This window comes from Mangifera indica, chromosome 13 (genome assembly GCF_011075055.1).
Source record: "Mangifera indica cultivar Alphonso chromosome 13, CATAS_Mindica_2.1, whole genome shotgun sequence".
In the NCBI taxonomy this organism is placed as follows: Eukaryota; Viridiplantae; Streptophyta; class Magnoliopsida; order Sapindales; family Anacardiaceae; genus Mangifera; species Mangifera indica.
In genome coordinates this window covers 535,353-549,853 of record NC_058149.1, presented here as the reverse complement: position 1 = coordinate 549,853, position 14,501 = coordinate 535,353, and the positions used below count along the sequence as shown (strand labels likewise).

The following is a 14,501-nucleotide window of genomic DNA, read 5'->3' as shown; positions in this document are numbered from 1 at the left end:
AGGTTGTATCCACCATTGCTCGAATTACAAGTTAGATTGAATAAGCTAAATTTAAGTTGATTTGAATACTCAAATTCAAAATGAATCGAATTGAATACAAAATAAATTACTCTTAAGTTAAGTTTGAATGCAAAATAAATTGTTTTCAAATTAAATTTGAGTCTTAACTCGTTAATCTGAAATTGAATCTTTTAAATTCAAACTTATCTTAAATTGAGCCTTTTTTAGGTTTGACCATACTCTTATCCTTTATATCTAATATTTTTTTAATAATTTAACTAGACTAAAAGACTTATTCCCACCCAAGGTCTAGAGAAAACCCAAATTCACATCTATAAATTTTAGAAAACTCAAATATTTATTAGTTTGTTAAATTTTGTTGTTACCATCAAAGATAAAATTGTTATTTAGAAATTTTATTTAAACTCATATTTTAATATTATCCTTAAGTTTTGAAATTTTTATTTTTGCCTTCTAATCTCATTTTTTTAGATTTAAAAATTAACTTCCCCCCACCCCTCAAAGTCTAGGGTTGCAAATTCTCATCTTTTTCTCACATACAACTGCCCCTCAAATTTCTAGAAAATTTCAATTTCACCTCCATTTTGCTTGAGTTTCCAAATCTTTATCTTCAGTGACCATTTGTCATCTCTAGTCGTTGGCTCTCTCTCTTCCGCCTTCTCTTTCCCTTCCAATCACTCTTTTTTCCCTCTCTAGCTATCTTCGTAGAAGACGAAGACAAAGACGAAATTGTTTTCGTCTCAAATGAAGACGTCAGAGAGAGAAGGGAGAGTGACAAGAAGAAAGAGAGAAGGTAGAAGAGAGAGAGAAAGAGAGCGGGAGGGAGAGTGTAGACAACTAGAGATGGTGAATGGTCACTAGAGAAAAGGAGAAAACAACCTTATGGGGAAATGATTACTTTTCAAACTTTGAGTGGAGAAAAATTATTAGATTTTTAAATTAAAAGAGGAAATGTAATAAAATTTTAGTTTTTTAAAAATATTTTTAGCTAAACAACAATTTTACCCTTGATAGTAACAGTCAAATTTAATAGATGAATGAGTGTTTAAACTTTAAAAAATTAATAGGTGTGAATTTAAGTTTACACTAAACCTTAGGTGGGAACAAGCTTTTTGGCCTTACCTACAAATGATGTTAAGACATAAGTGACGTTTGTGCTTAAAGTTGGTAGGTATAGTGTGCTTAAGACCCACAAGCCAATATTTCATTTTAGGTACGCATTAATTGAATTGTTTAAGCAACAAATTAAAGTCCTTTCCATAAACAAATAAAATTTATATTGGGATAGATTAATTATAAAATTAAATTATTTTTTACTTAGTTGGATTTAAATATCAATTCTTTAATTTTGAATTAACTCTTTTATATTCAAATCGATTTTAAACTTTATCTTAATTGGATTCAATCCAAATCAAGTCTTCTATTTTAAATCATAAAAATTATTTAAGCATAATATCCGCATCAAGTGCTATTTTTACCTAAAGTTTTACTACTTTTACTTTGGGGTTTTAACCAAAATGTGTCAATCCAAAACATTAATATCTATTCGACAAGCCCAATAGTTAATGATGCACGTTAGTTCGATGGTGTTAACTTATGCAACTTTTTTTATGTCTATCATTATTATTTAGACCTTGTCTAGACATTGCATTTGGAAAAAAATTATAAGGATTTTTTTAATAAAATAGTTAATTTATTAAACTTTACGCCCTAATTTAGATAAGATTACGAAAATTTTAGTAATTGGTACTCATAGTAGGTAATTTTTACCGGTAACAGGTAAACTTACCATAATAAACAGGCAAGGAGACCAATAAGAGCTTGTGAGGAAACTGTGTACGTATGAAAGAGGAAGATAAGCTTGCATGCATAAGCCTTTAAAGACAGGGCCCCCTCTCACTGTCAAATGTCTGTCAACTGTTAGTCAAACTGGGATTTTTTGGTAATCGGATCCAGCGGTTGTGGTTTTTCATCTCCAAGATTTTTCAACTAAGATATATTCTTTCAACCACCACAATGCCTCCTTCTAGCAAGAGAAAAGCTGCGGCCCCACCTAGCCCTTCACGTGCCAAATCATCCTCTGACCCTCGTTCTGGTACCTTTTTTTTTTTTTGAACTTTTTGATCTTCAGAAAATTCTTGGCTTTCATGTTTGTTTGCCTAGAGAGCGCGGGAACGGGAAAAATGGATGAAATATTGAATCTTCTATTAATTTTATAACTTGTCGTTGAGTAGAGAGTCAATGTAAAAAAATCGTTCGGGTTTTGTTATTGTAAAGCAGGAATGAATTGCGTGCTGAAAAAATTCGTACTCTTTGTTTGGTTGCCTAGAAAGAGCGGGAAAAGAGAAGAATGTTAGAAAGGAGACAAATAATTGAAACTTCTAGTTAAAGGAAAAAACAAAGATTGAAACTTTTAGGAGATGACTTGAAACTTGTAGCGTTTTGTTTATTCATGGACAGTTTTCAGATGAAAATTGTTTGTTAAATAGCGGGGAAAGTTTTAAAATTTTGTGATTGATTCTCTTCATGTTTGTTATTGCTTAGAAGTGGAAATAATTAGATCTTATTGCTGTTGTTGTTAATTTTTATCCATTAATTTTATTGCAATAATTAGAGAGTTACAGAGTTCATAGTTTCGATTTAACTAAGAGGGTTTTGGATCTTCAGATCTGGGGTTTTCCGGTTGGTTTTGAGATTGAGTTCATCCCACTTAGTAGGTTTTATAGTAGACAAATGAGGCACTTGGCGAGGCCAATGATTTGGGAAAAAAGTACACGTGTCATGTTTTTATTAGATATAAATTTAGCGAGGTATGTGTAATGTAGGAGTTTTTTCATATTAGTAGTGTCACCTTGTAATATTATTATGCAAATTCTTATATGGAAGTTAATGTGATTTAAACATAATCCAAAGGGAAATTAAAATCAATGATACGACAAAAAATTAGTTTCTATGTATAAGTAGTTATGATTAGTTTGCTGGTAGAATTTGCTAGAAGTTGAGTAAAAGTTTTATGTTAATCTGTTTAATCATCCATCGCCTGGTGTTCTAACCAATGATGCTTGTTTTCCATGTTAGCTAAAGCTAAAACAAAGGAGAGGGAACAAATAGCCTTGTTCAATAGATATGCTAATGATGGTGTAATTGAGTAAGTATCTACATTTCTAAAACAAATTTATCAACTGCTATCATGCTAGGCAATTTCTACTTTCATTTGTGTGTGACACGTGTGCTTATTAATGATTTTTGTCGTTACTTGTTAGTTTCATGTTCATCTGCCAAAATGGCTAATGTTTCCCTATATAAAATACGGAAAGCTCTTTATCCGTGTATATGGTAATGAAGAATTCTGTCCTTAGTATGAGCATTATTAGAAATTATTTAAATGTTACAACTGTCTGAAAGTTGACGTGAGCACAAATGGTGGTCGATGAAGTTGATATTTTCACTCTTGCATACTTGATATTATTACTGAATTTTTCATAATATTATGTTTTGATGAGCAGCCCAGATGGAATAATGGCACTTTGCAAGGATCTGAAAATGGAGCACACTGATGTCAGGATATTGATGTTTGCTTGGTATATCTATTCTTATGTGGAATCAGTGCTTGGTTGTACTTCATACCGATTAAGTTTTCGGCTTATCTTGTAATTTTGATTTTTTGTAATTACAGGAAATTGAAGGCAGCAAAGCAAGGTTATTTTACCTTGGTAAGCCATAGCAGTGATTTTAGAAACTTGTGGCTTATGCCACTATCATATATTTACTATTGATCTTGTGGCATTGTACGAGAATAAATCACTTTACAGATAATGTCTTATATATGTATATACGTATGCATGTATGTATGATGTTTTGCATGCAATTTGGAGTTCGTTAATTCACTATGTGACAATTGATCCTACTTTTGTCAGGATGAGTGGCAAAATGGCCTTGAAACCTTACAGGTTGACACTTTTTGCTCACTGAAGAAAGCAGTTTCAGAACTGGAGAAAGGGGTATTTTCATTCATTTCTTATAAATTCTTGACTCACTTGGATAGCTTTCACAGTCATGTTTTGTAAGTGATATTTTATGCTTCTTAACAACGGGCAATTGGGTGACAATACTTCATCTTTTTGCATCCTGTAAAGGTTATTAAGGAGCCATCACAATTTGCGGATTTTCATGCTTTTGCATACCGCTACCATTTAACGGGTGAGATACTTCTTTTAACTGACATGGAATTTCCATTTTTGGTTTCACTGAAAACTCTCTCTTTAAATTTATATTTCGATATCTGCAGAAGAGAGGCAGAAGTTTATAGACATTGAGACCACCTGTGAATTGCTAAATGTTGTTCTAAGATCCCAATTCTCTCACCAGGTTGATTCGTTCATTGAGTATCTAAAGGTTGGTAGCAAAACTAACGTCGCATTTCTTTTTCCAGAGCAGTATTCTTTTGAGATTTACTGATAAGTTTGTTGATGTGGAGTACATATTGTCTTCTCAATATTTCCTTTAATGCTACTTTTTCGCTGTGCTTGGGTTTGTATCTTCGTTCAGGTCCAAACTGATTACCAGGTGATAAGCTTGGATCAGTGGGAGAATTTTCTTCGCTTTTGCCAAGAGGTATGCTAATTGTTTGCAATATATGTCTTTTTGGAAATTTTGTTAAGTTTGCTGATCTAATCAATGAACCTTTCAGATCCTGATCGGATTAACAAGCCCACTAAGTAGCTCAAATTTAAACAATAAAACAAAATAATGAATTTCCATTTCAGGAGGATATATGTGACCAGGATCCTATTATTGAAAAACATAAAGCAAACACGTTTTTCTCGTGTGGCATCATTCTTTTAACTATGTTTTAACTATTAACTAAATTTCATCTTTCCGAAGTTTTTCTAAGCACCGGGACTGTATATGGCAGGAAAGAAACTGTGTTTAATAGTCAAAGTTGTATGTGTTAACTTTTCACTTTCATGATGTACTTTCTCAACGTAAATATATGTGTACTGCATTCTACATGGGAGAAAATTCATGGTGGAGAATTGTCATAGGCCAGTTATTTGCAATATTCAAGCCATTCAATATTTCTTTGCAGGTTAGCTTTCCTGATGTTGAGAACTATGATGAAACTCTAGCTTGGCCTGTGATCCTTGACAGTTTTGTCGAATGGCTGAGAGAAAAGCAGTAGATGGTTTCGACTTCTGATTCTGACTCTGCTTATTTACACAAGGTAACCGCCTCTACGTAAATAACTACTTCTGAAGTCTACATTTCTAGACAAGTGTAAGAGAAAGGATTCCGAATTCTGAATGACTTGGTTTCAATTGTTGTCTGCAGCACTTTGCAGAATCCCTTACCATTGAACTTATAATGGACAAATACATGGAGACAGCACAGTTAACTATTCTCTGCAATACATATATATCAATTGTTTCTTGATATATCTCCATTAAACTGTTTAAGTTCAAATCGAGTCCAAAAGACAGTTTCAGTTTGAGTTTTTGCTGTCAGACTAAATTTTCAATTTTAATTGCTAAAACATATTCTATGACATTCTTTGTTCTGTTTTACTTTTTATCTGCCTGCTTCTGTGTTTATGTTGTGTGAGATTGTATGGCCATTTTTATTACTGAACAACAGATTTACGAACAACCACCCAGTTTTACGATAGGTTTGCTCTGTGATTCTTTCCATAAAATGTATCTGGACTATACATTTATGGAGTCTTTCTTGAAGAAAATTGCTATGGTTGTTAATAGTCATGAACAATTTGGAAAAATTTTTAACTATAAATTTGAACCACTTTTATCTAGCAAACTCATGCATTCAATCTAGTTTTGAAAGTGTCAAAAACATTTCATGCTAGAAATTATGCTTTTCTTTTAAATCTCTTTCTGGGTGTTTAATACACACATATGCTCTCAGAATGAAAGTTTACATCTAATATTGAGTTAGCAATTTTCACTACAGCCTGTTAGCCCGACGTTACATGAAATTTTAGAAGGTGGGTCTGAGTTGAGTATTTTTTATATGAATTTTAATTTGAATTGCGTTTGAATAAACTTGTTTGCAAGTTGGGTCCTGTTTGAGTTGATCCTTCATAACCTGAACACAACTCATATGCAAGTGTCATTTCATGTTAAAACTGGTCAGGTTTGGTCACTTCAGGTCATGTATATATGGAAAACATATAACACATGTTGTTTCGAGTCAAAACAAATTGTGTTAGGTTGTGTTCAAGTTTAGGGTTTTCTAAGAAATTCTAATTTAGTTCAGGGTTGGACTGAGTCTTTTAACTTGAAATATCATGACCCAAAGACACAACTTCTAGTACAAATATATTACTTGATGTGCAGAACAAATTATAAACCATATTGTATTTATTGTATAAGATCTATTAAAGTATGGGAGGAAATTAAGGTATAAACCAATTCATACTCTCCAACTTTTCCTTTTATTCAATACTAGCCAAATATAACCAAAGCTGAAATCCAGTAATGAATACTCAAGTTCATGTATTTAGTATGAAACCTAATATTTTGATCTAATGTAAAGGGATAAGCTAGTGATAAGGGTGAATTCGAATCAAATCGATTCAAGATTAACTTGATATTAACTTGAATAAGTTGAATTCAAGCTGGGATAATTTCAGCTTGAGTTTGAATTGAGTCAGCTCAACTTGAGCGAGTCTTTAGGTGGTCATCGAGATACGTTTTCTCTGACAACTTCTCATCTTCTTCACGATTTTTCAGTTTTTGGTTTCTTTTTTACCAATTTTTATTCTTCATCTTCAACTACCCTTCTTCTTTTCCTTCGACGCTTTCCAGTGGTTTCTTTAGCCAACTTATCTCAAGTTCGAGTTTTAGAGTCGGTTTGAATTAACCCTTAGCTATTGATACCCACAAATCTAATCTTTATGTTCATATTGATATTACCATAAATTTGAAATATAAATTTATAAAAATATCAGGAGTTTTCAATCACTATCTATTCTCCATAACCAAGAAGTCGAGATGGAGATCCGGATTACTGGTTGAAATGACGCCTGACACCAGGAATTGTTTGATAATTTTAGGAAGCAAACACATTTTTATCCATCAAAACTGTAACATGTTAGGTAAATGTCATGTTGGCAAAATAGGAGGATGCTAGACATGTATAGTCATGTCACATTGCTTAGAAATGCGAAGATAAAACTAATTAAATAGTTTTGAGTTATAAATCTCTACATTTGTACCGGCTTGTTACAAAAACAAGAAACAAAAAGATTCAAAGAGATTGAAAATGGCAGGACCAGATCAAATGGCACAACATGAATCAGAGGTCCTTCACGGGCGTGAAAGCCTCAGCCAATGTCCAAGAAAATGGCTATTACAAGATTTGCTTTTGCCGATGCGATTGGCTACTTTGTGTGGTACTCCAACGAAAAGCCTGAAACCTGAGCTCTTGATGTTGCCAAGGTTACGACTGGTGTTGCAAATTCTGATAACACTAGACTACCCAGATAGATTTTTCTGCCATTTCCAGGATCATATTTAGTTTTTGCTTTTGCTGGTTCAATCTGGTTGGCACTGTTAGGGATTTTCATGATCCCATTTTCGTTGTGTAGTGTTATGATTCTCAACAAATAAGAATGTATTATTGCTGCAGTTATTAAACAAAAAGAAAAGATACCCTTGGAAGTTCAAGAAACACAGTTTGATTGAAGACTAGATGGAGGGAGGGGACCAATTGTAGAAAACAACCAGAGATTGTGTATGAGATTAATAAAGTAAATAGTTAAAGAGAAAGAACATGCGTCATTTATCCTGATTTATCAAAAATTGGATTATGTCCAATAGGGTCAATATTTTTCAATATTTTTTCACTTTTCTCTTTAGAAGTGATGAGGTTTTCCATTACACTTATATACCAGCACCCAATCTAATTTTTAACCAACGTGGGATGCTCAACATGTCTCCCCCATCAGTCATTGGTCCATCAACAACCTCCCCTCAATCGTGCAGGTCAACCGAGGAGTAAAGCTATGGAACCTCCCTTTCATTTTAGCCTCCTGAAGTCAATTGGGAGTAAGAAACAACATCCCCTCCACTGGGCGTTTGGATTACCAGCTTGAAACTTCGAAAAATGGACTTATGTTGTGGATTTGGATGAAGTCGTTCCAAACCTTGGGTTCTAATACTGCATGTTGGACCTACCAAAAGTGATGTTGGGTTTCTCCCACTCAAAAACTAGTTCAAATGTGAGATTTTCCAACACAATTATATATCCACACTCGACCTAATTTCCAACTAGTATAAGATTAATAAAATTATATATATTTATTTTAAATATATAAATAAATATATATTTGATATATATTATCATGTGATTGAGTGATTTTAAATTAAGGATAAAGTAATATTCAATAACGTGATAATACATATAAGTATATACTTAAAGTGGATAGATATTACATTGCTCCTATAGGATACTCACCACTTCACCTCGTGGTTTCTCTATTAATGCTAAGAAAATGAAACTGCAATATGATTATAGGGCAGAACGCTGCCTTTTCAAAAATTACGAATGAAACTTTGTGGAACAACTAAATTAGAATGAATCGATAACATGTCAACGGCTGTCCTATAGTTTATGAAAAATCAAGAAACTGCGAATGAAACAAAATCTTATTGGAATAATCGGCGATTTACTATGACCAGTCTTTGTCAGGCGGATAAATAAATTGCTGTCTTCGTAATTGTAGTTGCTTTATACTAGAACAAAGGAATATTTTTATCAGGATAATAGCATCTGTAATTATCAAATTATCATTTTTTATTTATTAAATCGGCCGATTTCCATTTTTATTTTTTCTATTGAAAAAATCGAACTCTAATAGTTTTCTTTTGAAATGACTAAACTATTAGATTTTATTCATTAGTATGATTCTTTCGATTGAAAATAGTGAAAGTTTATTACTTTTAGTAGGAAAATCTGAAAGCTAATCTCTTCAATCTCTTTAATGAAAAAATAAACTTCTATTCTGTAAAAATATGATAATTCGATATTTTCAGGTATTGTTACTTTTAGTTTTAATACTGGAAGCTTGCAGTTTTGAAATCAAATATTTTGTCTGGCTTATAGTACAATCCGCCCATAATGAGACCAAGTACGTGCATCAGCATCCAACAGAAAACTTTTTATATATATAAAAGTTATCTATTCATCTCTGAATTGAACCAGTTAGTCCTTCAATGGGATCCAAGACGATCATTCTTGTTCTTCAGGTTTTATTTTCTTTACAATTTAGTCCTTCAATCGGGGAAAATTGGATCAGAGCTGGATATTACAAGTATGATTCACGATATGAGTCTGAGCTTCATGTTTCTGAAATAAAATCCTCCCTCTTTACTCACATTATTTGCGCCTTCGCTGGCGTCAATTCAACCTCCTACGAGCTCAGTCTGTTCCCTGAAAATTTTTTCTCAACCTTCACGGAAACGGTCAAGCAGAAGAACCCATCAGTCGCTACACTCCTGTCCATCGGAGGAGAGGGAGTAAGTAATTCGACATTTTCTTCCTTGGCAAGCAACCCTTCTTCCAGGAAATCTTTCATCGATTCCTCGATAAAAATAGCCAGGCACTATCACTTCCAGGGCCTGGACCTGTCTTTGTATCCGGGGCCATCAGGCTCTGATATGGTCAATATGGGTGTACTCTTTGAAGAGTGGCGAATGGCTATCGCTTTAGAGGCAACAATCTCAGGAAAGTCACAGCTTTTTTTGACAGCATCGGTTGGTTATACGCCATTGACACCTTCAAGAAGCTACCCCGTAGACTCAATAAAAAAAAATTTGGATTGGGTTCATGTTGTAGCTGCCAGGTTCACCATGCCCGAATTGAGCAATGTTACAGGCGCTCATGCTGCTCTATACGATCCAACTAATTCAACCAATACGGATAACGGTATAAGGGAATGGATTGAAAGCGGGTTAGCAGCTGATAAGCTGGTTTTAGGTTTGCCTTTCTATGGATTTGCATGGATTCTGAAGAATCCTGAGGATAGTGGCATTGGTGCAGCAGCAATAGGGCCAGCTAGGAATTCAACGGGTGGGTATATGACCTACAAGGAGATCAAGAATTACATTGCGGAATCTGGCTCCAATATACATGTTATGTACAATGACACTTATGTGGTGAATTTCTGCACAATCGGCACATATTGGATTGGTTTTGATGGCGTTGAAGCCATCAGAAGAAAGGTTTCTTATGCCAAGGAGAAAGGTTTACGTGGTTACTATGTGTGGCTTGTCTCCTATGACTTGAATTGGGAGCTTTCTGAAGCTGCTGCAGGTAATCAGCATATTCCATCTTCACTTGTTCTAATTGTAACACCCCAGGAGAGATGTGGGTATGTATGAGCATTCCACCTTGTTTGGGAATAATAACAAAATATTCACATTCTAGGTTACAAAATCAAAAAACAAATTGTGACAGATTTATCTCTAAAATGATAATATTTTAACAGTGGACCGAATTATTGAACCATTTGAATGGTAGTAGAGCAAATTTCAATAAAAATGTTAAGTTTTGTAAGTTTGATATTGAGTATATATAAACATCTTATATCGTTTGAGAATGATATGTTGAAAGTGACACAAGAGAAATGCTAAGTATGTGTAAGCATACTAAGTTGATTAAATTAATTAATAGTCTATGACCTACTAAGTTATCAAAATGGGTTTTAGGTTGCAAACCACATTACAAACTGCGTCCAAGTTATTAGACCATTTGAACAGTGGTGGGACAAACTATTAGACCAGAATGTTACAATAATCTTCTTAACCATTTCATCACTTGCACAAATTGTATTGCTCTTCTTTGATTCTTCAGATAGTAAAAAGAACGGACAGAATAAGAGGCGTTTGGTGGCTATCGTTTTGACTACAGCAGCCATTGTAATTCTTCTGCTAGGGAAAATGTCCATGATCTATTATTGCTGGAGGAGAAAGATGATCAAATTGCCTTGTAAGTTTCAAATTTTCAGATCAATCAGTGAGCATTTTTTTCAGGTTTTTTTTTTTAAACAATTATTTTAAATCATCTTGGTTGATAGTTATAAGGAAGATTGGGGACACGTTTAAAAGATCCAAAGATGAAGCAAAGGAAGGGAAAGCTAATGAAGATTTCGGTAGCAGTGTTCCAAATCTAATAGAGTATACTTGGACAGATATAGAGGCAGCTACTAATTGTTTTTCAATGGAAAATAAGCTTGGACAAGGTGGATATGGACCTGTTTACAAGGTACATTATATAGAACAAACAATCTATTTATAAATTTGGTGCTCGGGACTGTTCACTCTTCCATTAAATGTATAATGGCAGGGTTAGGTTGGGTTTTATGAAATAATTAAGAGTCTGATGGTTTAGTGTTAGACATTGAAAAGTGCTATTGAGTCTTTCACACATGAGGTCATCTGTCTAACACCAATCACAATAAGCCCAACAACCTCCCTTTAAGCAGGGGAAAGGGAATAAGGGTGAAACCTCCCCTCATTTGGGGACATGCTTTTATATATCCAACATTTCTATCGTGTTAGTCAATAAACACAATAACCTCCCTTTAACTAGGGGAAGGGGGAGTAAAGTGGAAACCTCCCTCATTTGGGAAGGGGTACTTAGAATCATACGAACATCCCCATTCGATATTGAATGTTCATATATATTTAACATCTTTTTTGTGTTTTGCCAAATTGAAATTTGTCTACTCAACATACTCATTGAGGTTTGCACAATCATCTTTGGTTCTACACTAGACCTATAGTTAAGATATTATCTATTATAGACATACATTTCTCTCGTGCTTTGTCAAAGTGAGATTTATCTACTCAACATACTCATTGAAGTTTGCATAATCATTTGTGGTTCTATACCAAACCTATTGTTAAAATATTATCTGTTATAAACATACAACTTATAATAGTTTTGGTTTTGGTTTTGTTTTTAGGTTTTACAACCCAAAACATATTTTGACAATTTAACAGTTTGCAAACTATTTAAACACTATTGTCTTAATATCTTAAAACGATGTGAGATACTCATATACGTAACATTTTTCACATACTTTGCTAATGTGAGATTTTCGTAAGGGTGCTGTAAAGAATTATTATTACGCATCTGTCAACCCAAAAGTTAGCTCAAGAGATAAAGTTTTTCCTTACAGTTATGTATCCACACCTAACTTATTTCTCAAACGATATACAATACTTAACAATTAAACTATAAAAAATACAAAAGAATCCTATAGTAGATACTGACTACTAGTGTGTTTGCTAGGGTGTACTACCAGATGGACAAGAAATTGCAGTGAAGAGACTTTCACAAACCTCAACACAAGGATTCAAGGAATTCAAGAACGAAGTTATACTTACGGCAAAGCTCCAACATGTAAATCTTGTTGGAGTTTTGGGTTATTGCATTGATAGAGAAGAGCATATGCTGATCTATGAATATTTGAAAAATAAAAGCTTGGATTATTATCTTTTTAGTATGTGCTTTCCAATAGTAATTTTTTTTAAATTCTTCTGAAATTTCTTCATGTTGATTGTTCATATTTAAATTAATGCAGGTCCTTGCAATCAACATACTTTGAATTGGAAAAAGAGGGTTCACATCATTGAAGGAGTTACTCAAGGACTCTTGTATCTCCAAGAATACTCAAGATTTACTGTTATTCACCGAGACTTAAAAGCCAGTAATATTTTGTTAGATGAGAGCATGAATGCTAAAATTTCAGATTTTGGTATGGCTACAATTTTCGCAAAAAACAATCTTGAAGCAAACACAGGAATGATTGTGGGAACATTGTAAGTACATTTCCTCTTTATGTCGCTAGGGGTGGATATTATCTAAGCTGGCCTGGATTGAATTTATGACTTTGCTTAAATGAGTCGATTTTAGGTTAAAACTCCAATTGGATAGCTCAACTTGAAATCAACTCATTTGTCCATATGATGATATTATTTATCTTGCCGACAATATTAGATTGTTTTTCCTACATTGCTTATTTACTAGATTTATATGAGGGCATTAATTGTTTTGTTTTAGGTTGGATTATCCCACAAAAAGAGACACCAATATGGTGTAATTTTGTTTTACTATTTGTGAGCACTTTAGTATGAGTGCCTTTTAGGTTTGATCAAATTTACGACTCGATTCAAATGAGTTGATTTCAAATTGGAGCTTCAGTCTAATAGCTCAACTTATTTGTCCATCTGGTAATATGATTCATATCGACAGTGACATTGTTCACTCCTTAGATGACACATTGTTCATCAGTTTGAAAGAGCTCGAGCTAGCCTCTAGCTCAATTCGATTTGGATTAGATCCACCCCTAATATTGTCACAAGCACAAGTTTTAATTTGCCTTACCTTACATTTATGTAGATAGTAATTTCTAGTTTTGTTATCATTTAATGCAGAGGCTATCTTCCTCCTGAATACCATAAAAGGGGCATATACTCTACCAAATCAGACGTTTATAGTTTTGGTGTTCTACTCCTAGAAATAATAAGTGGGAAAAAAGTTTCCAATTTATTTTCCATTATGAATGGAAAATTTAACCTTCTACAATATGTGAGTTTCCATTGACCCTTACCAAAATATTAATTATAATTCCCAGCTTAACTAGAGAATAACAACATTTGAAGTTATTGAACTATTACTTTTATTCTATTAAAAGAGTTGAACTTTGTTTTTCTCTATTGAAATAATCAAACTCTCAAATTTTCCTATTTAGGGTACTAAACTAATCACCTTGTTTTTTAAACAAAACAAAAGAAACAATTATAATTGTATTTGTTTGATACTTTCAATAAGAAATAGTAAAAGTTTGATTTTTTCAAAAAAAAAAGTTGAGAGTCTAGTTTCTTCAACATTTATAGTTTGATACTCTAAGTGTTGTCATCTCCTTAGTTTGGATTACAAGATTGCTGAGATTGGACATATCATTTGATTTCAGGCATATGAGCTGTGGAAGGATGGCAAAGGCATGGAGTTTATGGATCCATCACTTGATGATATAGATTCGCCTTGTAAATTAATGAGGTGCTTGCAAATAGGTTTGCTTTGTGTCCAGGAAAACCCTAATGATAGACCATCCATTTTGAAGGTTTTCTCCATGCTTAAAAATGAAACCACAGATTCTATGATCCCAAACAGGCCTGCCGCATCTTGGAATGCTACACCACAGTTGGAGTATTGTTGGACCAGCTCGGTTAACAATGTAACATTGACTGATATGATAGCTAGATGAATTATGTTTAAATATCTTGATAGTGAATCGAACTATTAAACCAAGATGTTACACATTCTTTTTACATACATTTTAATACAACTTTTGTATATAAACTTTAGGTGACATGTATTTAATATATGTGCTCATTGGCCGCATTTTTATAACACCATACTTGTACCACAGTAGATTGTTCTAGTCCAAAGGTTGT

The 14,501-nt window shown here is 33.4% G+C and overlaps 2 protein-coding genes across 2 annotated transcripts; both read left to right on the top strand.

The window, feature by feature from the left end:
* The first annotated feature begins 1,963 nt into the window (after window positions 1-1,963).
* LOC123194356 (DCN1-like protein 4) lies at window positions 1,964-5,568 on the top strand. The gene is made up of 10 exons (XM_044607538.1): window positions 1,964-2,116; window positions 3,100-3,169; window positions 3,528-3,602; window positions 3,698-3,734; window positions 3,939-4,022; window positions 4,158-4,221; window positions 4,310-4,416; window positions 4,570-4,635; window positions 5,111-5,245; window positions 5,353-5,568. Exons 1-9 carry the CDS (start codon window positions 2,038-2,040, stop codon window positions 5,201-5,203), a joined length of 675 nt encoding a protein of 224 aa, XP_044463473.1. The 5' UTR covers window positions 1,964-2,037; the 3' UTR covers window positions 5,204-5,245; window positions 5,353-5,568.
* Window positions 5,569-9,251: 3,683 nt separating this feature from the next.
* Window positions 9,252-14,311, top strand: LOC123194903 (probable LRR receptor-like serine/threonine-protein kinase At1g53420). The gene is made up of 7 exons (XM_044608407.1): window positions 9,252-10,350; window positions 10,891-11,025; window positions 11,114-11,301; window positions 12,334-12,544; window positions 12,626-12,863; window positions 13,479-13,533; window positions 14,018-14,311. The coding sequence occupies exons 1-7, from the start codon at window positions 9,252-9,254 to the stop codon at window positions 14,309-14,311; spliced, it is 2,220 nt and encodes a 739-aa protein (XP_044464342.1).
* Window positions 14,312-14,501: the final 190 nt, after the last annotated feature.

Excerpts from the sequence above, each read along its gene's own strand:
- LOC123194356 (XM_044607538.1), top strand. The coding sequence starts at position 2,038 with ATGCCTCCTTCTAGCAAGAGAAAAGCTGCGGCCCCACCTAGCCCTTCA. Across the intron at positions 3,735-3,938 it reads AGCAAGGTTATTTTACCTTG|GATGAGTGGCAAAATGGCCT; the intron begins GTAAGCCATAGC and ends TACTTTTGTCAG. Across the intron at positions 4,417-4,569 it reads CGTTCATTGAGTATCTAAAG|GTCCAAACTGATTACCAGGT; the intron begins GTTGGTAGCAAA and ends ATCTTCGTTCAG.
- LOC123194903 (XM_044608407.1), top strand. The coding sequence starts at position 9,252 with ATGGGATCCAAGACGATCATTCTTGTTCTTCAGGTTTTATTTTCTTTA. Across the intron at positions 11,026-11,113 it reads AAAGATGATCAAATTGCCTT|TTATAAGGAAGATTGGGGAC; the intron begins GTAAGTTTCAAA and ends CTTGGTTGATAG. Across the intron at positions 12,545-12,625 it reads CTTGGATTATTATCTTTTTA|GTCCTTGCAATCAACATACT; the intron begins GTATGTGCTTTC and ends AAATTAATGCAG.